The sequence below is a fragment of the Calonectris borealis genome, chromosome 3, assembly GCF_964195595.1.
Source record: "Calonectris borealis chromosome 3, bCalBor7.hap1.2, whole genome shotgun sequence".
Classification (NCBI taxonomy): Eukaryota; Metazoa; Chordata; class Aves; order Procellariiformes; family Procellariidae; genus Calonectris; species Calonectris borealis.
Window position 1 is genome coordinate 708,794 of NC_134314.1, and position 25,307 is coordinate 734,100.

General features: G+C 46.4%; 1 protein-coding gene across 2 annotated transcripts in view; it reads right to left on the minus strand.

Moving 5' to 3' along the window:
• Positions 1-25,307, minus strand: part of DTNB (dystrobrevin beta) — a 216,309-nt gene that overhangs the window by 38,044 nt on the left and 152,958 nt on the right. For both annotated transcript variants that reach the window (XM_075144762.1, XM_075144761.1), the window contains 2 exons: positions 24,225-24,321; positions 16,694-16,714 (listed from right to left, as the gene is read on the minus strand). In XM_075144762.1, coding sequence (XP_075000863.1) covers positions 16,694-16,714; positions 24,225-24,321 — 118 coding nt within the window. The remainder of the gene's footprint in view (positions 1-16,693; positions 16,715-24,224; positions 24,322-25,307) is intronic.

Genomic DNA, 25,307 nt, shown 5'->3' on the forward strand with positions numbered 1-25,307 from the left:
ATTGCTCCATGCCAAGGAGCTCAGCAGGGAGAGGATCCGACAGACACTGCTTGCGATGGCCGAGGGCACTGAGCTCTCTTGCAAGCTCTTTTTATTCTGTCTTGCTCCTAGAGAAAGATTTGTCCCTTTTCTCTCTACTGCCCATTTCCTAACACTCCTCCCGAAAGACAAGTGTCAAACGTGGAGCTTACGTGTCACAAAACATACGGAAACTCCCTGGCCACAAACTCTCTCAGAAAACATTACTTTTATGACGATAGCGACAATGACAAAAAGTGAACCGGCCTCAGACCCCAGGCGTTCGGGTCCTGCGCAGTGCCACGGAAGCCAATACCACCGGTCTCACCCTTCGAGCCAGACACTGCTCGAGCCTCTGCCTTCTCCTTCAAAATGAGGCAAGTTTGCTAAATGGTGGTGATGTATACAGAGAGCTGCCATACACAGCCAAAGCACTAAAAAGAAAGATTGTTAGGAAGATGTATCTTCCACTGACCACAGACTAGCATAATAAATACATCCTTAACAAGGACACAGAAATGCAGATTTTACTCTCAATAAACTTAAATCTAACCCCTGAATAATAAAAAAAAGGTGCACAGTTTGATTTCTGTATCTAAACATTGCCTCTGAACAACTGTAAAGTGGTTGAAATAGATTAAAAGATAAGTGAAGTGTTTGATGAGAAGGATACAACACAGTGAGGAACACGGTTTAAGGAAAGCATCTCTCATTGCTAATGTAACACTGTGAATTTCTGTAGAAACCCATCAAAGTACACTTTTTAAACCCATTTCAGGAAGACTGCGGTTACGAATAATTATTTATAATTTTGAGAAAAACTGCTGTGCTATGATGAACTTTGTAGTTCTTTGGATAAAGATATCTATGCTTCATGCAGAAAATGGAAGGCTTACAGTGCCCTTAACTAGTCATTTCCAGCCCTTTGAAGCCACGGTCTTATAAATTTTCATAGGTAAGGAGCAGCTGGTTACTTAGCAACTTTCACTACTTTTCTGAAGTGTGCTACCTATAAAATTCTCAAGGATTTGTCATCCTTTTTTAACATACTTGGCTCTTCAAAGCAGCAGTAACAAACGCAGATGAGTTGTCTGTAAGGCTTGTCGCGCAAGGATGCTGCAAATACTTTACAAATGAATAACCTCATCCATTTGAGTAATCAAATGATCTGCGTGTGAAGTTACTCCTCGGTGTATGCCTCCACAGGCAGTGGCCTACACAAAGACCAGAAAAGCGTAAGGAGATGACAGGGGAAAGAGCCGGTGAAGCTCTTAGTCACTGCGCCTCATCTCTCCTCCTCCTCCCCCCTGCCCAGCAGCACCAGTGATGCTCGGCGGCTGGCGAGCGCCGCCAGACTGGCTGCCCCGCTCGGGGCAGCAGCATCCCCCAACGAAGAAGAGGACGGTTACTTACCTACCGAAAGTGCCACTTTGGGAGGCTGGCTCTCGGGGCGGGTGTTTAGGCACCTCTCGTGCACGAGACGGGAGGAATCTTCTCCTGGCACGGGGCAGATGCCCAGGTTGGCTGTGGGCTTGGAAAATGAGCAGGGGGAAGGATGCTCATGGGATTCACGCTGGTTCAACAGCCCCTGTGATGGCAGGACAAGCACCGGCTCCTTTCTTCTGAGCGCGTGGCAGCGTGAATCCCATGAACGTGCTTTCCTGGACCGACAAAAAGTAAACTGGACTTACACCTTTAGTAAAAGGTGAAAGATTTACTAGATCTAAGAGAAATCTGAGGAAGCAGAATCCGCTCTAGATGGACAGGAGAAGCATCAGCTGCTACGTGAATTTGAGATTGCAGAAGTGCTCTCCCCAAGTTTGCTGAGACCCAAACCAAGGACAGCACGTTTAGCAAAAGGCAGTAGGTTGCTCCATTGCCTTACAGCTGCTGGAGGCATGTTTTTAAAAGCAAGCTCCTCGTGTCCTGGTGAAGCTCCTTTGATCCTTGGAAGGAGTGGCTCACGAGCTAATTAATAACACACGGACACGGAGCATGACGCATCACGAGAGCCTCTGATGTGACGCTGTGGTCTTTCACTGAGCTGCAAATAGCCACGAAAGGAAGGGAGATAATCTGAAAGGCTTAGTCCTGTCACCGTAAGAGAGCGAGGCCCAAGGAACAGCCCGTACAGCTTCTCTCCTCCCTCTCTGGACTGTGTTTTCCGAAGGAAAACTCCCAGGTTGATCATTTAGCTATCAGACTAAGCACGATGTGCATGCTGATGTATCACCCCGTGTCCCGTGCACGGAACATAGACAGATGGCTGGGTCAAATTTAAGAATTGTGCTTCTGATTGATAGGAAATTTCTTGCTGATTGAGAGCAGACAAGTCCCCGTAGATCTTGTTCCCTGTGATGATAATATGACCTGTTCCTCGTGTTTTGCAGGAGCTTACATAGGAAAGTCAGAATAGCGCATACTCTGGCCACATCACCTCTGAGCTGGAGGAGAGTAAGAAACAAAGCAAGCGCTACCATCCTGGGCTGAGACAGAGGCCCTTTCGGGGCCGTCCTGGGTCAAGCGTCAGGAAAAAAAGCTCTCTTTCTTCTTTGAAAGAAAAAACCACTGGGAATACAAACTGTTGTTAGCTCCTTCTACAGCAACAAGCATACGCGGTTCTGTAACAACTTCACGTAAGAAGCATCACTTGAGAGCAGAAGGATCAGGAGAAACGCGGACTGGCACACAAATGGATACTGGAGGCACAGGCAACGGCTCCTGCCCCTTGGTGTCTGATGCCACGGGCAGAGCAGTGAACTTCCTTGAATTTCGTGCTCCCTCATGCTCAGGTGGTTCACAAAAACAGCATCAAATTCACAGAGCTGTCAGCTGAGCAGCATGCACCGTTGCGGATGACACAGACCGATGATCTCTGCTGTATTTTGGGTTTTTTCCCTGTGGGTAGAGCAGCAGTTGCCTACGATGCTGCCTCGGCTGAGCTGATGCCGCAGGGTTTGCGGCAGGGAGTGGCGATGTCAGGCAGGCAGCGCGCAGCAGCACGCAGTCCCCCCGATAAACACCAACTCCTTAAAGATCTAGACTTCTTCCCTTATTCCCTTTTCTAGGGAAACCCAATGCTTGCAGCCTTGATGTTCTACATCATCATTCCGTGCTGCTCTTGGTTTCAGAAATGTCTCCTGCTGTCTGAGCCAGCTTGATAGTCCCGTGTCCCTCATTACCACCTCAGAGTTTTAAGAGGAAGAGAATCACCCTGCTCCGGCTTAAATAAAAGCTAGGCTTGGCTATTGTGGTCTGGCAGCTCGCAGACGGGGACGCAGAAGAACTTGGGCCTTTGCAGTCACCAGCCTTCAAAGGTGCCCTTCAGCAAACGGGTTTCCCTGCGGCACTGACACATCCAGGGAGCGAGAACGGGGATGGGATCAGATACACAAATCCTGGCAGACGGGCGCAGCTCTGATCTCCAACCATTTGAACGTGGGTGGCTTGAAGGCCAGTACAGTGGCGTGGCTGGACATCATCCACATTATCCAGTCTCTCAAGAGGTTTCACAGATGATGACCAGGGCCACTATCAATACATTCTCTAAAACTCACGAATTCTTCTGATAATCTTCAGTCACCTGCTGTTTTTTAGGGTAGTAGAGAGCTGGGAAAGACATTCCAGGCATCAAGCCTGATCTCCTCTTATCACGTATAACCAGATCAAGTAATTGTGCTATAAACCTATCAAGAGCTTTGGCAATGGCTTCCCTGGAAGGGAGGCTGGACACGATGGAGCGCAGAGCTCCTGCCTGTTTCCTCCTGTGGAGGAAAGGCTACTCCTGCGGTCAAAGGAGATGATGATCCCAGGAGGCATCTCCTAATGTCACAGGTGATGTATTGTCTGCAACCATTCCTGACAATGAAAGTAAGACTTCGGATCTAAACTGATGGTGAAGATTCTTGATATCCTTGATATCAAGACGATGAAGTTCCTGATATCAGCCAGTATCAGCAGTGGGAGATCCGGGGACCAGAGGTTTCCAGTCTCCTACACTGAGGAAGAGGGATGTATAAAGGGGTCTCTGAAGATACAGGCTGGGCTGGCGCGAGCCTGACTGTCAGCATGCAGCTCAGCAGGTCAAAGCCAGCTACTGAGGCTGTACATCAATGGATGAGAGGGACTGCAGAAATCTTTGAGAGGAATAATTGGAGCTAAGAATTTGGCAATCCGATCTTGCCAAGAGGGCAGTACTGACCGAGGCTGCCACGACCGCTCCGACCACGCGGCGACGGGGCGTACCTGACCTCTGGATGGGCAGCAACGTTCAGCAGAGTCCGACCTGGACGCGCATGCGTGCCGAGAGCATTCACAATGGCGTAACCCAACGTACAAGATGTAGATCTCCTGGAATTCCATATTGTATTTAATCTGATGAACTCACTGATGTTGTCAGAAGCACAGGATTAAACTGCCAAGATCTGGAGAACTGAGGCTGCTAGAAGGAAACACGTAATGTTTTCAAACGAGTACGGACGATGGGGTTTGACTGTACCGCGGGTGCACTGCTGCTTTCTTTTTTTTCAATCCCAGGAGGCTACTGGAATTCAGATCTTTCTTAAAGCAAGCACCCCGCTCACCTCCACTTTATTTCAACAGAGAAAGGTTCAGAGAAAGGAAAATTAATATTCACGTGAGCAGGGCTTTTCCTAAACTACATCAGTTAAAATACCGAGGTTTCTCCGCTGTTTTTATTCTTTGTGGATTTAAGCACATCTGCTTTAGGCTTGCAAAATTGTAGGGATATTTACAGTAGTCAGACTAAGTCACAAATACAATACAAGCATTTCTCTCTAAACCCAATTTGGATTACATGATGATTTTAGTAGTTAGAACAACTTTCATTTCACTTTGATAAATAAAACCCCCAAAAGGTTTCAGTCTGAAAGCATCATGAAAGGCCAAGTCTACAGCTGGAACAGATATTTCAAACACTCAGGCTCTTAGGTAAGACTATTTTGATCTTGCCCTATGGATAAATTGATTCCAGGTATGGTTTTTTTTCATTTCTGTAATACAGTGTAATATTTACACCAGTGTTTGACTATGTGAAGTATTTTGACTTTTTTGATAGCTAGGTTGTAAATACGTGTTGTCGCAGTGCAGTAGCCATCACCGTACAAGAGGAAGCTATCACTATAATGGCTAACATAACATCTGAGTAAGCAAATATTGAACCTCATCATTTCCAAGGTCTTGAATTTACAATATTTCTTTAATACTAAACAGTACTGCATCTGTATTTTCTAGGTTTCTTTATCTTACTTCTAGCATGCTTCAAATCAGCTGTAACTACAAAAAAATAAAAAAAAAGTAAAGCAAAACACACAGCTCAAAGGTTTTACCCTTTCAGGAGCACCACAAGCGGTCCCATTTGGCAACCAGCTCCGTGGCCAGCAGGGAGGACACCCAGCCACCTTCCAGCCAACCTAGAACAAGCCAGAGCAAGCTGTGCAAAGATCTCCTGGCTGCTCGACCTGGGATGCTTTTTAAGGATAACTGAATCAACACCAATGTGACAAGAGCGAGGTAGACGCCAAAATGCAAATCCTTTCTATAGGTGTTATGCACTCTTCAAAACCAGGCTCGCTGGCACGCAGCTCACTGGGGTACGTTATTAAATTAGACTTCAGTGACACAAACACTGGCTTGAGATAGCGCATTGCATTGACAATTATGGGGTTGTGTCTTCTCATAGCTCTTTCATTTGCTCAAAGTCGGAGTGCAAAAGTGTATTTGTGGGCTGGGGAAATAAAGAACAAATTGGAGAGAGGCCAATAACCTAGAAGAAACTACCAACTTCAAAAAGATAAAAGTTTACAACACAGTTAGTAAAAGAGTGATTTATGCTCAAAGGGATCATTCTGTTGTATCAGACCATACCTAAACCCTTGTGCTGCATATAACATGCTTTAACAAGATGTTTCAGGACTCCCTTTGAAAAAAGACAACTCTTATAAAGAGACGAGGTGGAAAAAGGGATAGCTCCTTACAAAGGAAAGGGCCAAAATGGAGCAATAAAGTCTGTGTAACAGATGATGAAATGAGCCCCAAATTGCTGCCATCTGTTAGCAACCTTTGCCCAGTGAAATGAATTTCATGTGAGGTCAAGAAATCCCAAACTGCCATTTCCTCATTACTATTAATAAGGGCCAGGTGCCATATAAACCAACACTAGATCCAGATGTCCTTCATGTGGCTTTGATTACCCTTCTAGGCTTGGATAATGATAGGAGGGAAAGTATTACAGATGCACACACAGAAACACGTTTAATATTAATTTCTCTGCAATTGAATTACTGGGCATTAACAGCATTATACACCTTCCACCCTACCGAATGTCTGCAGGTCAGCTACGTGGATGGCACTCCTGCGAGGCGTGGAGCAGGCAGTCCTGCAGGATGAAGTTACGGCATCTGCCGTTGCAACGTGGGCTTCTGCCGTATTTTCCATGGTTGTGTATGAGAAGCAATCCTTTCTACAAGTGACAGCCAAGATACAGGCAACAGCTCTCATTTGAATTTCATCAACATCTTGTTGGATAGTCTTGAATGTCTAAAAAAGTATTGGTTTTCCCTGTCTCTGAAATGGACACACTCAACTGAATACAGAAAGATGCAAAAATGTATGGTTATGTGGTTTGGTTAAGATTGAAATGCTGTGGAAAAGCTAAGCGCATCCAGTATTTATGGCATCAATCAGTCGTATCTGGGTGCTAACCCAGTGCTACAGTAGAAGGAATTAGCTATTGCAGAGAATTAAGCATTACGCTGGATCGTATCCCGAAGGAGGACTGTGCACGCACTGTCTGCACTTTGTGAGCTTATTTACATACTAGAGCAGGTCCTTGACCACAAAGTGAAGAAAAAATTGTTTTAGAAGAGCCAGCATGGCTATGAAATTCAGCAGGGAAGCAATACATATTTCACATCCTGGACTCTGTAGGATAATCATTTAACCAGTTACAATCCATGCTCAAAGAAAATATGGTAAAATAAATTGTTCCAGAATTCTGTCTTCTAGCTTTCAGTCTTGCCAAACTCATCATCGGCATCACATTTCTGAGGGACTAAACACACATCAAGTGAAATTATATCTTGCCAAAACAAATGCAAATCCTTGTCGTACATCTCTCCAGTCATCTTAATGATATCTCCACAATGGAAACACAACATCTAGAGGCTCATGAATATCTATCCCAAAATGTGGCAACAAAAGCTTTGGTGGAAACATCTATGTGCAATGAAAAATACCACCAACACACCACAGCGAATTCTCATGAACAAGTGAGAAAGGACAGAAACACCCACGTAGTGGGAGAATATCTTCAACAAAAAAACCCCACTCTGACCTTGCATATGAGATCTTTAATGGTGACTGACAAAATATTCCTACAGGATAAGCCTAAGCACTGAATTCGTGGTTCTAAATAATCACTGACCCTGGATAGACATTGCTTGTCCCTCTTTATAACCTTCTTTCTGATCTGCCGTTACACAAACTGTCCTTTTCTCTTACGGCTCCAAAGGGGCACCTACCTTACCTCGTCCCTGCCACACGCCTTCCTTCACCCACAGGCGCTCACTACCTGTTTTCTGCCACGGAGTTCAAATGATTGCCACAAAAAGATCAATCTCAGGAACGGCATCCAGCCTCTTCCAGTCTGGATCGGTATTGCTCGAAGGTCAATGAAGGTGTAGTTACAAGAGCTTCTGGCTTCATCTTTTGTCTGCGAATGCTGTTTTTAAGTAGGACAATTTCTGCTCTCATTTGTACCATGGCCCCTCAAGAACTGCATGAACATAATTGCTGGAGCAGTGAATATTGGCACAGGAAAAGGAATGTTTCAAGCTGGCTTTGCTGTCAAAGACAGCTTATTGTAAAGCTGAACCCTGAGCATTTGACAAATATATCTGGGTATTTGAAACATATTACTAAACTGCCAAGAAGCAAAATTTCTCATATAAGTGACTTGTAGAATAAAGCCGTTGTTAGTACACCCCAAACCGACAGCCCATGCCCGGACACCTCTCAGAGACTGTTCTTACTCTGCAGTCTCTGGGGCATCATCTGGACCACAGCTTGTTCATGTCAAAGATGCAGAGACAGCTCAGGTCTGGTGGTGGTTATTAGCTCAGCACTGTTCCCGTGCACCTCTACATCCAAGGTAAGTTTAGGCTTGAGGACACGATGCTCTTGCGTGCTGACTACTGCTTTGGCACGACATGGTGACCCCGTTAACGGATGCTGTTGGATTCACTCTGGTTGAGTCCAGCCTGGGCGCCCCGGTGCTGAGCTCCCAGAATTGGGTGCTGTGCAATGGCACTTGCAGTTCTGCAGCGAGCAGCCGAGGTCTAATGGAATTATTAGTCCCAGGAGGTCAGACCCAAGCTAAGTCTGAGCAAAGCCATAGTTTCTGCAGCAGTTCCCCCGATCTCCACGTTTATTTGCTGGGGCATGTCGTGATGCCTGAGCTGGCTCTGTGCTCCTGTGGCCGTAGCAAAGGACCCCTGAGACCCTGGGCTTCCTGGGGAGTGCAGGAGCACCCCACCAGATCTGCTGGAGTTATCCTGGAGCCGGCAGACGGGAGGTTGGCACAGCGCTAGGATGCGAGGCTGCCTCCGCACCACCTCCCCATGGCAAGACCTGGGATCTCCTGGTGCCTGGGGCACCCTGGGGTCCACTGCAGAAATAAGGGAGAACTGGCTGTATTTACCTGTCCTGAAGAAACCTACAAACCAGGCGCTACATTATATATTATATACAGCTTTCACACACTTTCCTACATACCACCTCCCTCCAAAGCTGCGCCCCTCGCCCCCGCTCCCCGCGGCAGAGGGTGTCTTGGGATGGGGTGGCCCTACAACTTCTGCAACGACCCAGGAGCCTGCAGGTAGGAACTGCAACCAAAGCGGTGGGTGAACCAGCCATTCCGCCCCAGTGGAACGCATCTCAACGCCTTCCCTTCCACTACGCAGCCGGCAGCACGGCCAGCGGGCAGCAGAGCCGCCACGTCCAGGGGTGCACAATGTGCTCTCTCAAAGCAAGGACGCTCCGCTCCCGCAGCCGCTGTGTTTCAGATTTATTAACATCAAAATGGGACATCAGAAGGAGGGGGAGAATATGCTGAATACAGAAATAAGCTCTCGGGGCTCTTGGAGCCCCTCTGAGCACACGTGGCACACGACCAAGTCTTGACTTTCCTTGTAACCGCCCACGACAAATCTATAGGAACTGCTGCGAGCGAGTACTGCGCGTCCTGGTGTAAACGCTCTAACAGCGTTTCATTTCTAATCCTCTTTTCACAAATAATGCGCATTAAAACAAACAAGTATGCAAATAAACAGAAACCTCCAGAAGATAAAAATTGAAAAATTTTCACGCTGGGCAGCCCCTTGACAGAGGATCTGTTTAGAAAATAAACCCAACCCCTTCAGCTGGGTTTGCCGTACATTAGAAGGAACAAGCATATTTTTCCCCCAAGTCAAAAGCAAGTGTAGCCGCAATGCTTTTGCACAGGGCTTTGTTAAAAATGGTAGCGGCTTAAAAGTTGGAACTTGGCACACATGTCTTTCTCAGCGAAGGCAAGACTTGGAAGACAAGAAACTGAACAAACTCCTGCCTGTTTCTAGCTGTGCAATCCAAAACGTGATTAAGTACAGAGGAATGCAATTCAGGGACGGCATGAATGGAGCGGGACTCTGCAGAAACGGTTCTGCCTCATGGCTGTTACCTCTTCATGGGACAGCGGGAGCACAGGAAAAACCCACAACTTTCTCAACTGCTGTTTTGGAAAATATCTCTGGTTACTACAATCCAGGATTAAAAACATGTAAGCGCTCTCTACTGTTTCAGCTTGTGTTTGGCAGCACTTCCTCCCCTGTGCTGCTTGTGTGCCCTCCGAAACGGGACAGAATGACCAGACCCCCTCGGGACTGACAGCAACGGGCCACCAAGTCCCCGGCCGAGCGTCAGGAGAGGCTCTTGCCCCTCTTCGCGGCTCCCCTCTATGCCAAGCCACCAGACCCGACCACTGCGGGTCTGCGTTTATTCGGGAAGGCTCTGGCAGACTTCTGCGGCGTCTGGCCTCCACCATCCCCTGGACGCAGCGTTAGAAAGAGAAGCAGCAACCCACTTTCCCCTGCTGCTGGCCGAGCCGGGCTCAATCCTCTTAGCTCTGCCCGCTGAGCTTGGCACAGATGGCAAAAGGCGGCAGGGGAGGGCTGCATGAGCCGGAGAAACTCGCTGACGCGCTGCCGGTGTGGGGAGAGGGATCCTCCTTCTCTTCAGACAGAAACCGGCTCTTCTGCAGACATCAGCTCCACGCCTCGGTCTACATTTCAGTGCATCCACACCATTGCGACAGGAAGCACCGCCACCTCATTCACGGATTTGTCTCTTACCTGACACTCAACCACCCCAGGACAGTGTGACCCATCAGAGCAAACAGACTTCCACGGAAGTAATCCTGATGCGTATCCATGGCTATTCCCCGCCAAGCCTTCCTCCTTGTATCCCAAAAAGTCATCTGCTAGGGGCAGCGCTGCCAACTGAAGAGCAGGCTAAGGTCGTCTTCACCTCCAACACCTGATGTCAGCACAGACCCAGCCTTCCTTTCCGAAATGCCTACTGACAGATAAACTCCATAGGTACGGAGGTCTGGTTCCCTACACGACTTTAAATCTTTAACATCTAAATAGCTCTTTCAGGAGCCTTTCTAGGTTTGATATCCTCCAGGAGGCCCACGAACGTGGCTCTTAGTGAGAAGGCACCAACTCAAAGCTTATTCTAAAGCTACGTCTGTCTATATTGGTGAGTTGAACTGTACCCAGGAGTGTTTCTGGCACTGGAACAAGACCATTTACAGTACCTAGGTGTTAGAACGCTCCCTGGCACGGTCGTGACACATTTCAACCAGCACATTCCCCGGCAGTTCCCAGGCACACCGTTCCCAACGCTGCATGCAGCCACCAGGTCTTGGAGGCTAAGCCAATCTGCTAGCACGGAGGCAGGCATCTTCATGCCAGTTGCCCTCAGCGTCAGAAAATTTTTCCATGTGCACTTACTAGCACAAACAGAGCCTGCATGCTACAATACTTGTCAGCTTAACCGGAGAAGGCGTTTAAGGCTGCCAGCGTGGTAGGTAACCGGATTTGGTCCTTTCCTTAAATTTATCCCGAACAGGCAGTTTTGTCTTACTCTATATGATGCTACTCGGGCTGTCCACTCCTACCCTCCGGAAGGTGGTCTTCCACCTATTTCAGAAAAGTTTTTCAGTTATAATATAAATGAATGCCATTCAAGCAAGTTGGGTCACATTAGCTATATAGCTGGCAGACACGACCCATCAATGCTGAGAGTTTGCTAATCATCCACAGAGAGCAAAGGCATACCCCGCAGATGAACGAGGCCATGCGGTGTCAGAAGGCAGCTGACTTCCAGTGTTGAGGCATTAGGAGGAATTCTTCGTATTTTTGTTAAAATGCATCAGTATGTGATGGTGGGAGTCACCCAGACGTGCATCAGTGATCCACTCTGGAGAGGCATCCAGGGCCTTTGGCTGATGCAAAAATGGACGCAGATCTGAACAGCACTCTCAGATTCAGATATCGACACCATGAGACTTCTTCAGCTGTTACAGGGCTCTTCAAGGTTAGGAATTCCCCACCTGCAGGTTTCTACATCTCTCGGGAAGGGACGCAGGTATCATCCTAGCTTGTCGGCCGGGCTCAGCTTTGCTGCCGCCGTTGGTTAAGGAGGTTCACCTGATTAAAGGTGTGCACTGCTCCCTTGCCCTTCTCGAGCTGACTGAAAGGTATGGTCTATATACTCTGATATACTGAATCATCTGAATGATGGGAGGAAAACGGGAACTCCTGACTCCCTCTCCATCGGGTTAAGGAGCAACCCTCCCACGATTTCCATGACTTCATGAGGGCTGTTGGGTGAGAGCGTGTCCACTTTTTCTGATTGGTAACATAACCTCAGAATTCACGAGCCCAGTCTGCTCTGCTATGTCATATGGTTCCCACCATCTTCTGAAAGGAGAAGATTTCCATTCCAGTGTTTAAACACTCCCATGTGAGCTCCTCTGCTGTGAAGCCATTTCTGTGCCTGTTTGGCATTAGAGAAGTTCTCTTGTGTTGGAGTATGAGCGCTTGATGCTCTTCTGGAGTTGTTGTATGAATTGTACTACATGCCAAACACATCATACATGTGATGTACATCTTTGTGAATTCCTTTAACGTTCTTCTGAATATTGAACAGTACAGCTCCAATGGCTGTTCATTTGACTATAAAACAAAGAGGTTTTAATATTTAGCAGATTATTTAAGCCTCTCACCAGCTGTGACATGAAAATGGTCCTGTTGTAAATTAGGTTCTACGCTGGCAAAGATCTTTATTAGCTGGGGGACAACAATCTTAGCAGTAGTAGAGAATCGTGTGGTGGACTATGAATACCATGTGGCTTAATACTCCGTTACTGGAAAAATGTCCCTACACAATGCACTGTTCCTCAAGGGTGTGACCAGGACTGGCCCCGCTGATTCCAAGGGGCAGTCCTGCCAAGGGAAAGACAGTACAGAAACTTTCAAAATCTTGACAGGAGATCAGCTCTGAACAGGGGGCACAGAACTTACCGGATTTTCCTGTAAATACCAGGATCAGAAATCGTGGCTCTCTCCTGATACAAATCCCTTATAGCTTGCCATGATTTTCTGAGCAAGACTGGCCAAGAGACACAGTAGCTTCTAGGCCTTCTGAGGACATTTTTGTGACCAGAGTTTGGTCCCTCAGATGTCACTGTGCTCACCTAGTCATTTGCTGGAGATGAAAGTCAGTTATCACAGTTTTCTGTAGGCACTTGGTGGTAACCTCAGCAGCCAAGTAACTTCTCATTAGCCTCCCAGGAGCAACAAAGATCTCTACTCAATGCTTAGATGTGCAATTACTCTGGCTGCAAATATATGAACAGACTGCCCCACCAGGTCAAGTGTCTTGCTGTGCTAACCTGGACACCTTCAGCCCCTGGAATACAACGTACATTGTCTCAGTTAAATGCAAAATGAACGAGATGGCTTTCTGTTCAGGAAGCCTCTTCTGCTTGCCGAGCAACTTGCTTGAACATAGCCAAGAAAGCTATGTTGAACTAAGCTCTTTGACCCATCTCCGTAAATCTTACTAGCAATATGGAGAAGGCATAACGGGACTTGCAGCCTTAGCAGTGAAGGGAAATCAGAAATTCCTGACGTGGATGCTGATGCTACTGCTCTTGATGTGCTGCCAGTCCTGAAGCAGTGATAGCTATTCTGCCTGTCATTTACCTTAACCCTTCAGGTAAATTCATGTTGCCACCACAGACTCAATCCATCTCATCAAGGGTTGGGAGGATCATCACTTTAGATGACAAAGACACTTGGGCTTCTCTTCCAAGGACCCAGATGGTGCTCCACATTTTCCCTCATATGTGGTCCTGCTGTTTCTGGACTAGTCCGTAGACCTTTGTGAGGTACTAACCAGACTAGGCTCTTCTCCTCTAACTTCTTTTTCCTAGCCAGACACTTGGGGACATGAGGATGGGGCTGGCTGAGCACACAGTAGACTGGTACCCTTTCTGAGCTACTATAGGGTTTTATACACATGTAGAGGGAAGACATGACACTAGAGCCGCCAAAACTGGTTCTCAAGGTTCTCAAGGACAAAGGGATGTTTGACAGTATTGTGAAAGTTCTTCAGTTGGCTGTGTTTCTTTAACTGTCACAGACATTCAGCCCTTTATTCAAGTATTTCTGTTATTGGAGTACATGGATGACCATGAAATCCTGAAGACATCTGGAAGCCAGTGTACGGTCCAGTGAGTTCTTCTGGACTTCAAGCTGGAGATATGGCATCACCTCCCTTCCAGAACAGTGCAGATACCAATACAGTGCGTGACATGTAGGGTTGTTATCAGCCACATGAAGTCCAGCTGGAGGCCAGGTACCAGTGGTGTGACTCAAGGTTTGATACTGGAGCCAGTACTGTGTAACATCTTCAGTAATGACCTAGATGATAGGACAGCATGCACCCTCAACAAGTTTGCAGACAACGCAATACTGGGAGGAGCGGTTGATACACCACATGGTTGTGCTGCCATTCAGAGGCATCTTGAAACACTGGAGAAATGGGCAGATAGGGACCTCATCAAGTTCAAGACAGGGTGCAAAGTCCTGCTCCTGGGAAGGAATAACCCTGTGCATTGAGTGGACTCTGGGGGCTGACTGGCTGGAAGGCAGCTTGGCAGAAAAAGACGTTGGGGTCCTGCAGAGAAGTTGAACATGAGCCAGCAATGTACCCTTCCAGCAAAGAAAGTCAACAGCATCCTGGGCTGTGCTGGGAAGAGCGCTGGCAGCAGGTCGAGGGAGGTGATCCTTCCCCTCAACCCAGCACTGGTGAGACTGCATCTGGAGTGTTGGGTCCAGTTCTGGACAACTCAGTACAAGAAAGATTTGGAGCAAGACTGGAGCAAGTCCAAGGAAGAGCCAAAAAGATGACTAAGGAACCAGTGTACCTGCCACATGAGGAGAGGCTGAAGGACCTGGGACTGTTTAGCTTCAAGAAGAGGAGGCTCAGGGGGACCTTATCAATGCACACAAAGACCTAGTGGAAGAGAGTAAAGAAACAGAGCCAGACCCTTCTCTGTGGTGTTCAGTGAAAGGACCAGAGGCAATGGAACGGAAATACAGGCACAAATGGAAATACAGGAATTTATGTTTAAAAATAAAGAAAAAACTTTCTTACGGAGGGAGTGGTGAAGCACTAGAACCAGTTGCCCATTGAGGTTGTGGAGTCTCCATCTCTGGAGATACACAAAACGTGATGGGACAAGTTCCTGAGCAGCCTGCTAGTTGACCCTGCTTTGAGCATGCGGGTGGACTAGATGATCTCCAGAGCTGCCCTCCCACCTCAGCTATTCTGTGATTTCTGTGACTGTGTGCTGCTCAGCCAAGTGGAGCGTTGTATCCTGGGACTTCCAGCTTTTTCAGGCTGCACCTTTATAGTTAAGAGGAGAGCAGTTTCAAGTTACTTTAGTCCATGCAAATGTAAGGATGTAAAGTTTCAATTCTTACAGATCAGTAATGCATCCTTTGGTTGGCCAAAATCTGCCTTCTTGAGTTTCAAATCCTTTTTGGCTCATTCACCATTGACTCCAGCAGAATGGGACTGGGCAGGGAAACAATGTGTTGACATTATTTTAGCAGTCAGTTTTGGGTCTCTTATCCTCCTACTAACAGTATTCCAGGGAAAGAAGGGAGGTAAAACTGGGCAAATTCTTCCTTTGATCTCATATTTACCCTTTTTCTTTATCCACAATCAAGATGAACATCACAGCACAGGAAAAACGAGCTAATATAATGCTGCATTTCCATGCAGATGATTACTCCTAGCAATGACGCTGGGTAAGAGAATGATATACGACGCAGCATTCCACTCGCACAGTTAGAAGTTGGAGGACAGGGACGGTGGTGTCTTGGTTGTTTTCCTTCCTTCAGGAAATTCCTTGAAGATCGCTGCCACATGCTGCAATCTGGTCCCTTCACTAAGCCAAGGAATTTCTGCAAGATGCCTTAGCAAAGCCAGGGATATATCTTCACTGGCAGCATCAACTAAAGATGAACTGGGCTCCAACAAAAGATGCACACTTACCACCATCTTCTTTTTAAATTGATGACAGAACTTTAATAAAAGGCCATCCAGGAGTCACCAAAAGCCAATCTCAGCACAGGTAGCACTGAAGTGTTTTCAGCAATAGAAGTTACCCAGAAATATATATTTCCTTACAAAAAAGAACTCACCAGAATTTCCAATTCATGTATCCAATATCCAATTCGGGTATCTGATAAACAACATGTAAAAAACCCCCAACAATGGGAAACACAGGATTAATTGTCATTAAAGCTTTGTGTATAAAGAAAACCATGTTCGAAAATGCTGAAAATTTGTTCTGCTGGAGAGAAGACATTGAACATCTGGCTATTTCCGAGAAAAGCAAAAGGGCTCCCTCTGGAGTGGATTCCGAAATTAACACAGGATTCAGACTTTAATAGGCGGGCAGAGAAAATGAAAATCAGTAACAAAGCAAATGCATTCTTGTCTCTTGTTAGTTTACTCATCCTGTTTACAATGAGCATACTGGGACTAATTCAAGGAGACTATATCATGACTGAATGATATGGATCCATGCCCAGAATATTAAGCCATTAATTAGTTTTCATGCATGGACTTGTATGAGGCAAGGAGGCAAATTAAAGGATTCCTGAAGAGACAAGAAAGCTTTCTTAGCATGTAAAATACTCCAAAGAATCTCCAACAAAATAAATTATGAAGCCAGCTGAGAATCCACGTTTTCAACCCTGGATGGTCATGCACAATTCTATAAAAACCTAATGAATACAGCCACCGGTTGTGTACCCTTGGCAATAAACTTAATTTGAAAGGGAGAGAGGAACAACTTTAAGGACATACACAAAAACATGCTCTACTGGAAACTGATGAAGGCTGCTTTCAAATTTACAAGGGAGAAAGACCCCGCATTCCCATGATTTATTTGCATACAAGCCAATTAACAGAAAATTGTTTTCATGCAGAAAGAAAAAAGAGTTAGATCACCTACAAAGTGAAGTCAACTTACTGCCTGCTTTTGCTCTTCTTCCTATAAACGTTGGCAAAAGACAAAGGTGAAGAGAGAAACAGGATAGATTAATTATCATATGAAAAGGAAACACACACACGCACAAAATATACAACAGACCCAATGGAAGAACAGAACATGGCAAATTGTAGAAACATCTGCAGACACGAAAGGAAAGAAGGACATTAGACTCAACAGCTGTGGTGGGAAAGCAAAGGCGTCATTTGTTCCATTCTCAAAAGACAACTCTTGTCTAAAATGGCCTTCGGTGTTGGCAGAAGTCGAATACATGGGATGGATGTCTTGGATATGGGACAGGATATCCAATGGATATCTTTTCTTTTATGCAGAACCTTTTCTGGCTTCTCTTCCTACCCCAGACTCAGAAATGCCTCTCTAGCTGTCCTCAAGGCAAGAAACGTCAGGCTACCATCCTCTAAAGTCTGGAAATACCATCTGGAGTGTGCAACCACCGCACGGCATTCGGTTCCCTGTGTGCACAAATCTGCCCTCACAGAGACCCAAACCGTCATAACCTGAGAGGCAAAATATCACCTTTTTGGTCAGAGAGTGCCCGTGACCAGTGGGGCTGCAGGGACCTCTGCAGAGGGGATTCAAGAGGGCAGATCAACGAGCGGCGGGCAATCGAGTCTGGAACGTGAAGGGAGAAACTGGAAGGCAAAAGCACCAAAGATGCGGAGTAAGGACAAAGATGCAGAGAAAACAATTTGAGTCCCCATCCCTGGAAGTATTTAAAAGACGTGTAGATGAGGCGCTTAGGGACATGGTGTAGTGGGCATGGTGGTGTTGGGTTGACGGTCGGACTCAATGATCTTGGAGGTCTTTTCCAACCTTAATGATTCTATGATTCTAATTCCTTTGTTGCAATGCAACATTTGTCAGTACGGCTCACTACTAATTTGGAACACCAAAAAAGGTGAAATATGGATGAATTTATCCTCTTTTGAAGCAGGGAATCGTACACTGTGATCCTGCTGGGGCAGCGGGGTCACATTCTGACTAAAACTATACGAGCGTTCCTGGGAATGAGCAAAATACCACATGGTCGAGAGTTTCTTTCATAATTCAAAAGTTTTCATAGATTCTGCCCTCAAATCTCTAACAAGCATTACGAGTCCTGCAGGCTGTTCTGTCTGCGGGCTCGGTTGTGGGGAGGAGCACGGCAGTTGTGGTGTGGGTAGCAACACTGCGCACGACAAGAAAGGCTGGCAGCATGTTTGTGATGACTCCCATGTACGCAGAAATAGCAGCGACAGCTTTCTCAGGGTAACAGTGTGTGTTCCCTCCAGCTGTGGCTTTGCACGGACCGCCGGTGCAGAGGGCAGCAGGACCACGTCTCCCCAGAAATTCAGGTCATGGAATTACAATTCATGGAATAAAAGCTCCTTCTGGCCTTGAAATCCATGAACTCATTTATCCACCTCCCTTCATTTATTTCCCATCTGAGCAGGATTAACCTGAACCTGTCCCTTAATTTAGAGCAGCTTCTTCTCACTGACCTCTGTACTGAAGATGTTTTCCTAACTGTGCACTGAGGGCACTGCGGAGATACCTGGGAACGACTGCAGAGAATTCCACATTTCTGAGCACTTTTGGTTTTTTCTCCCAAGACTTGGTGTTCTTTCAGGTGTGCATTTATTTCGGCACTGATGTAGCAGATGTAGGGTATGGCTCCACTGAACCACGGCTCAACATCGGCTGCAGAGGCCAGTGCTGCTCTCCCCACACTCCCACACGTTCCCAGTTCCTCCTACCGGCACTGGGACTCGCAGGACCAGATGGTAAGCCAGGTCAGGGAAAAGATCTTAAATGATCTCCACTCTACAAAAAAAGTTGTTAGTTTGAAAAATGAGACTTCAGCATTAAGTACAGATGTGAAAAAAATCTCAGGAGGCGTGGAGCTTTGCTAGAAGGACCGAGCCGTCGTTAGATAAATCACCAAATCAGCTAGTGAGGAAATTACCACTGAGGAAATGGAAAAAGTGAAATGGGATACGTCTGCTGAATACCCGTGTAGCTGAAAGCAAAAGCCCTGCAAGAAGGCAGACGATCATCACTGCCGACTACTTATTAGAAGAGTGCCAGCTCACGGCACTAGGTGTTTCGGGAGACTGCAGGAAAAAAGGGAAAGCCAAGCAACGGCCTGGTGAGGAAAAGAAGATAAAAAATGTTGGAAGAAAGCCGCTGGCGGCAGCACTGGCGGCTCACTGCCCACCGGTCCGCCCAGGCGGACGGGCTGCCGCTCGCGTGCGAGGGGCTTGATCTGCTTAACTAGAGCGGCTGGAGCGGCCAGGAGGACGTGGGATTAGCAGCCAACGGGAGCCCTACGGTGGCCACTGCAGCAGCCCTGCAGACTCGGCGGCTACAGGCGTTGTGCAAGGGCCCGTCCTCTGGCACGATCTGCACACGTCCACGCTGTTAAAATCCCTTATCACCCCCATCGGGGCGGCCTTATCCAAACTGCCCCCCGGGAACGGGTGCGGGCACCTGGTAGCCTCTGGGTGGTGGCTGGAGATGGTCTGGGAAAGCGCTGGTAGCTCTGGTCCAAAGGCACGTCAGCGACCAGCCCTCCGGCAGCGCAGGCGGGTGGGCGCAGTCCGAGGAGCGCTGCCTGGCACCAGCGAGCTCAGCCCGACGGGCACAGCCGGGGTCGCACAAGCGCGTGGGACGACACAGCAGAAGGTACCACGTGGTGGTATCAGCACTTGGTGAAGAGCCGAACGACCAGAACTTCTCCCTCGGGAAAACCTCCGACAAACTCCTGTAACTGAAACCTGCTAGCGGGACTGTCAACACACCTCGGCCACGAGGCGTGGAAGGACACGCGCTGCAAAACCCAGCCTTAGCTCTAAATTGCAACGGCGTGGGTAGGTCACTGTGCGGGCTAATAAACAGAATAATCAGAAATAGTGCGGCCAGCAGGAATAGGGAGGTGATCGTGCCCCTGTACTGGGCACTGGTGAGGCCGCACCTCGAATACTGTGTTCAGTTTTGGGCCCCTCACCACAAGAAGGACATGGAGGTGCTGGAGCGCGTCCAGAGGAGGGCAACGAAGCTGGTGAAGGGCCTGGAGCACAAGTCTTATGAGGAGCGGCTGAGGGAACTGGGGTTGTTTAGCCTGGAGAAGAGGAGGCTGAGGGGAGACCTCATCGCTCTACAACTACCTGACAGGAGGTTGTAGCGAGGTGGGTGTTGGTCTCTTCTCCCAAGTAACAGCGATAGGACGAGAGGAAATGGCCTCAAGTTGCGCCAAGGGAGGTTTAGATTGAACATTAGGAGAAATTTCTTTACTGAAAGAGTGGTCAGGCCTTGGAACAGGCTGCCCAGGGAAGTGGTGGAGTCACCATCCCTGGAGGTATTTAAAAGACGTGTAGATGAGGCCCTTAGGGACATGGTGTAGTGGGCATGGTGGTGTTGGGTTGACGGTTGGACACGATGATCTTAGAGGTCTTTTCCAACCTGTATGATTCTATGATTCTATGATTCAAACGTCAGAGCAGGACACTAATCACCTCTGCACTAGCAACCAAGATAGTCGAGGGCCCTTCTCTGCTCGGAGGCCAAATATCACAGCATGGCTCGCCATGGGAAAAATGGATGAACCTCTGGAGAACAACTAAGTCCTTCCAAACACAGGCCTTCCTCTCTCTCCTTTTTTTACAGAGGGAGCTGAGGTGCCAAACTTTCAGATAACCAAAGTTAGGTAAGCCGAATCCAGCTCTAAATGGTGAAATGAAGGCAGCATTAAAAATGTAAAAAATACTGCATAAGAAAATGGAAAAAACCATACAAGCTTAACAGCTGATGTAAATTATAAATGAAAATTTTTGAAGTGCACCAACTGATGAGAGAAGCTAAAACCTTGCGGGAAAAATTCGTGTCCGGCAGGGCTAAAACCACCAAAAAGGAGACTTTGAAATGAACACGAATATCAGAACCAAAACAAAGCCCTGAGGTGGCGTATACTGCTTCTTGATAGTCGTGGTAAAACCCTTAACATGGGAAGAGGAATTAGTATTTCTGTTCTGTGTTTGACTAAGAGTACTTTCCCCTTGTAGTTTCTATCAGCAAACAGTGAAGTGCTTTCCACTAATAATGAGAAAAGGTGTTAAAAAGCATCTACTAGAAAGAATATTTTTAGATCAGCAGGCCTGGGTAGCTTGCAGCTGGGATTCTTAAAATAATTACACGAGGAGTTATCCGGGCCAGTGAAGGCAATTTTTCATAGATCTCGGAATACCCAGGCCTGGACTGTGCTGTGTTGCACTGATATTCAAAAAGGGAGGCAAGACAACTTAAATAACCATAAACATCCTACCCTGTCATTAACTTATTCAAAGTAACAGAAATGCTGATACAAGACTCAACTAGTAAGTAATACACGAAGCATTATAACTTCATGGAAAAGAGGTCTTGCCAAATAAATCTGATTTTGTTATTTGAATGTATTACAAGTTTGGCTTCTAAAGGAACTGCACAGATGTAGTATATTTTCATATCTGCAGTTCCTTCAGAGGCCAAACTTGTAATACATTGTCATTAACCAGCCAGCACCATACAAAATAAATAAAACACTTACATGGAGTAAGATCTGGATAACTGACAGCTTTCAAAAAGCACTCACCGGTGCAGAAAGGCACAGAAAGGGAAATAGCGATGAAGAGTAATGAAACTCCTCCTTACCTCTCTGCATTATGTTGCTAAGATTCAGAGAAGCATTCAACATACAGTTTGTTTTTTCCCAATTTAAAAAATTATATTAAAAATCTGGAGAAGGCAAAGAAATCAACCATAAAAAATACTGAAGTACAGTATTGTGAGAAGCTCAGAAAAGCTCCACCTGTTTAACTGATTTGAAAAAGAAGACTGAGAAGTGCCTTCACTGAGATGAGTAAGTATCTGCGTAGGAAAAAACCAGGAGTGCTAAAGTACTCCTTAATTTAATGGAGGGAGAACCACATGTACCAAAGCCAATGGGTGTAAACTGAAGCTAAATACATTAAAACTGAAAACGAGGCATAAATTTTTAACTGTGCAAGCAAATTTGCATTGGCAGTGAATTTTCCATTTTTTATTTCTTCTGCTCAAGAACAGATGTCTTTCTGGAAGATGCTTTAATCAAAGAGAAGCTGCCAGGCTCCATAGAAAGCTAAGAAGGGGAAATGCAAAGACCTGTATCATGCAACGTGTGGAACCAAATAATGACAACAATCGCAGGCTCATAGGATAATTCAGGTTGGAAGGGACCTCAGGCGGTCTCACGTCCAGCCTCCTCCCCAGAACAGGGTCAAGTTAATCTCAGACCAGGCTGCCTAGAGCCCTATCCAGTTGGGTCTTGAAAACCTCCACGGATGGAGACAGCACAACCCCTCTGGGCCCGCGCTCCACTGCTTGAGCATCCTCGTGGGGAAGAACTTTCTCCTTATAGCCAGTCCGATTTGCTCTTCCAGTTTTTAAACAATTTTGGGAATCGGGGGAGTTAATGAAAAGATACTAGATTTATAAAGGAGAAGTCTAGTAAGAGCCAGCTTCTGAACTAACCTTCTGTATAACACAGCCCAGAAGATGTCATGAAAGTTTCTGTCAAGCTCATAATTGAATTGCACGATTCAACTTAATGAATGGGTCCTAAAAACATCCGTTTATCAAATGTGAGCCAGTTATGGTTCCCTTCCCCCTTCTGCAATCCTCTCTCCTCCCTCCCGCGTCTCCCAAGGGCAGCACCTGCCCTCGTGCTCGGGCTCTCCTCCCTCCGCAATGCCCCGCAGTCCCTCCGCGCTCTCCCCTCGGGGGGTTCGTGACCCCGATATCCTCTGCTGCTCCGCACAGCCCCACGTTCACGTGTCCAGCCAGTCGGGCAAGGGGAAGCCCACCCTGTTTGGGCGTCGGGAGACGAGAGCATGACGGCCCAGCAGGCAGAAGGGGCACCGTGCCCAGCGGTGGGCAAAGCTCTGCAGGTTGCCCCGGCGCCGCACGTCGCGCAGGCTCGGCGCAGTGCGTCTGAGGAAGACAGTCCCCCTGGCCTTCCAGGCTTTCGGGGTGGAAGGGCAGAACGTCTGGCCAGCCGACAGAACAGCCGTTCACCCTAACGAGATCACAGCTTCTGCATCAGGTTGTGTTTGGGAGAATTAATTTGAGAAGGCTTACGGGTGCTTTGAAAATGACAGGGTCTACAGAAAACTCACATCAGAGCTTGCCACCGTGCTAAAGCAGATTTTGTTATAAAGGCTGATTTTGTTATAAAGAGGCTCCTCAAATGTGTGCAAGAAAAATGCTCAGACTGTGGTCATCTGAACCACAAAGAATCAAACTGTTTCTGATGCAACAACTTTTAATACTTTCCTAAATCTCTGATTCGGTTTTGGGTGCCCAATTTCAGAGATATCACATGTCAGCTTAGAAAGATTTAGGGTCTGAAGAAATCAAGGTGAATTTAGCGAGTGATTGTCTTCAAATTTTTAGAAGACAGACATTAACAGGCTGAACAGGAAAGAAGTAACAGTGTGCAGAACCACTGACTTAAAAAAAAAAATTACTTCCCAAATATTAATACTATGTGCTCATCTACACAGGGAAACGAAATAAAACAGGCACCTCTGAAGAGTATTTGGTCATAGCCTCTTGTATATACGTTCCTGTTCCAGAATGCAAGCCTAATCTGAAGAGCGACTGCACTTTAGGTTTACAGACGATGTGAATTCATTATCACTTTCAAGCGCAGACAAGCTCTAAGTTTTTCTGGAACTATCAAGATGTGCCTATAGCTAATCTATAAACCCTGTGCTGCTCCTGTCAGTGTCATTGCTGCGATCTCTCTCCCATTTCTTCCGTTGCCTATAGCATCTTTGTCGCACCTTGTCTCAGACCAAAACCTCTCCGAGTCAGGACAATGTTTTGCCACTCACTTTATAGAGAGGCTCTCGTCCAATGTAAAGAACAGAAAGAATAAACGCATAATAGTATTTCAGCCTATAGTCATCAACTATGAGCTCAGCTCTATAAAAAACAATAAAGGACCCTCATCAGAAATGCAAACAACAACATATATTATAGAGCAGAGCCAACACCATCATACTCTAAAGCAAAAAACCTCCACAGACATCGCAGGGTTAGCGTCATATTGCCCGTGAAACACAGCACCATGCACTGGGAGCCGTTTCGCAGGAGCTACAGTTTCCAGTTTATTTTCCAGTTAAAGCTGGAAGAACTGCATTGGTACCCAGAGCAGCAGGCAGTTGATGACCAAATCTAATACTTCTTTAAAGCCTTCCAAATCTTTCGGGTTCTTGATTTTTTAACCAAAGCAGCAGCGTATGAACCCGAAAACCCATTAACCATCTGCAGCAACACACAGAGCCAGTACGGAAATGACTTTTTGCAAATTCCTTCTATTCCTCATGAAGTATTTATAATGGTACGACAGCGAAGCAGGAAGCTCAGAGCAGCAACAGTGAATTCCAGACCTGGGGAAGAGAAGGATGCACTGCATTTCTGACAGGGGATGGCTTACTTTGAGCAGTTTCATCAGCCCTTCCAGCTGCACCATCAGTTCTCTTCTGCTTTCTTGAAGTGCAGACATTCTCTGCTCCAATTCATCCTTTCTCTGTCTGTTCAAGTTACATGAAAGAAAGACTCAGAAAATAAACTTCGAGTATTTCAAAACTACTTCAGCAAATTCACCCATATAACCGTGTCTTTGGTTTTCATCACTCCCCCCTGCTTCCAATTTAAAAACACAGAGCAAAGCACAGTACAAGGACCATGAACCTATATATAACAACCAGGCTTTTCACTTAAAACCCAGAAATCTGCACTCAGCACCTTGGTAGTAGGAAGCCCTTTTCAAGAGCACTGCATTTTGAGAAAAAAAGTCTGCGTTTTTCTTCCTTTTAAGAACTCTCCTAACGTCAGACCCAGGCATCCTGCAGAGCTTTCAGACAAGCAAGAATGAACTATGGGAGGAAAGACAGAGAGAAAAAAAAAGAGGAGAAAAGGCTGCAGATGTTTGGAAAGGAAAAGCTATCACCTGTCTGGACGGAGACGTGGCAGAGCTATTTCTGTCCACCAGCGTGATGTATAATCTTGGACATATTTGCTGTACCAGAACCCAGGTAACAAGAAAAGGAGATAAGAAGTGACCTTCCCTTTCCTTGGCATCAGAAACCCACCGTATTTCTACAGATGCCTATCTGCGAGGTATTTAAGGAAATATGACAGTTTGGTTTTATTTTATATTTAAAAAAATAAAGAAGTGACTAATATAAGGAGAAATTCAAAGACGAACGCCAACACGTCAGAAGTTCAGTATCCTATATGGTTTAAGAAATACTGGGCCCCACAAATCCTGATCTTAGGTAATGATAAATAACTGTAAGGAAAAAAAACAGACTAGAAAGGCTTATTTATTCATCTACAGTTATTTTTGTGGATGTGATAATGTCTTAATCCAAAGTTAAAGGTACCACATATTATAGACTGAATTTTTAAATGTCTTAGATGATATCTATATTCTCACGTGATATACTACGGATAAATAATTCTGGGGATTTTAATAACCAGCTAGTTTTAGAAACACCAATTGGACACCAGAATC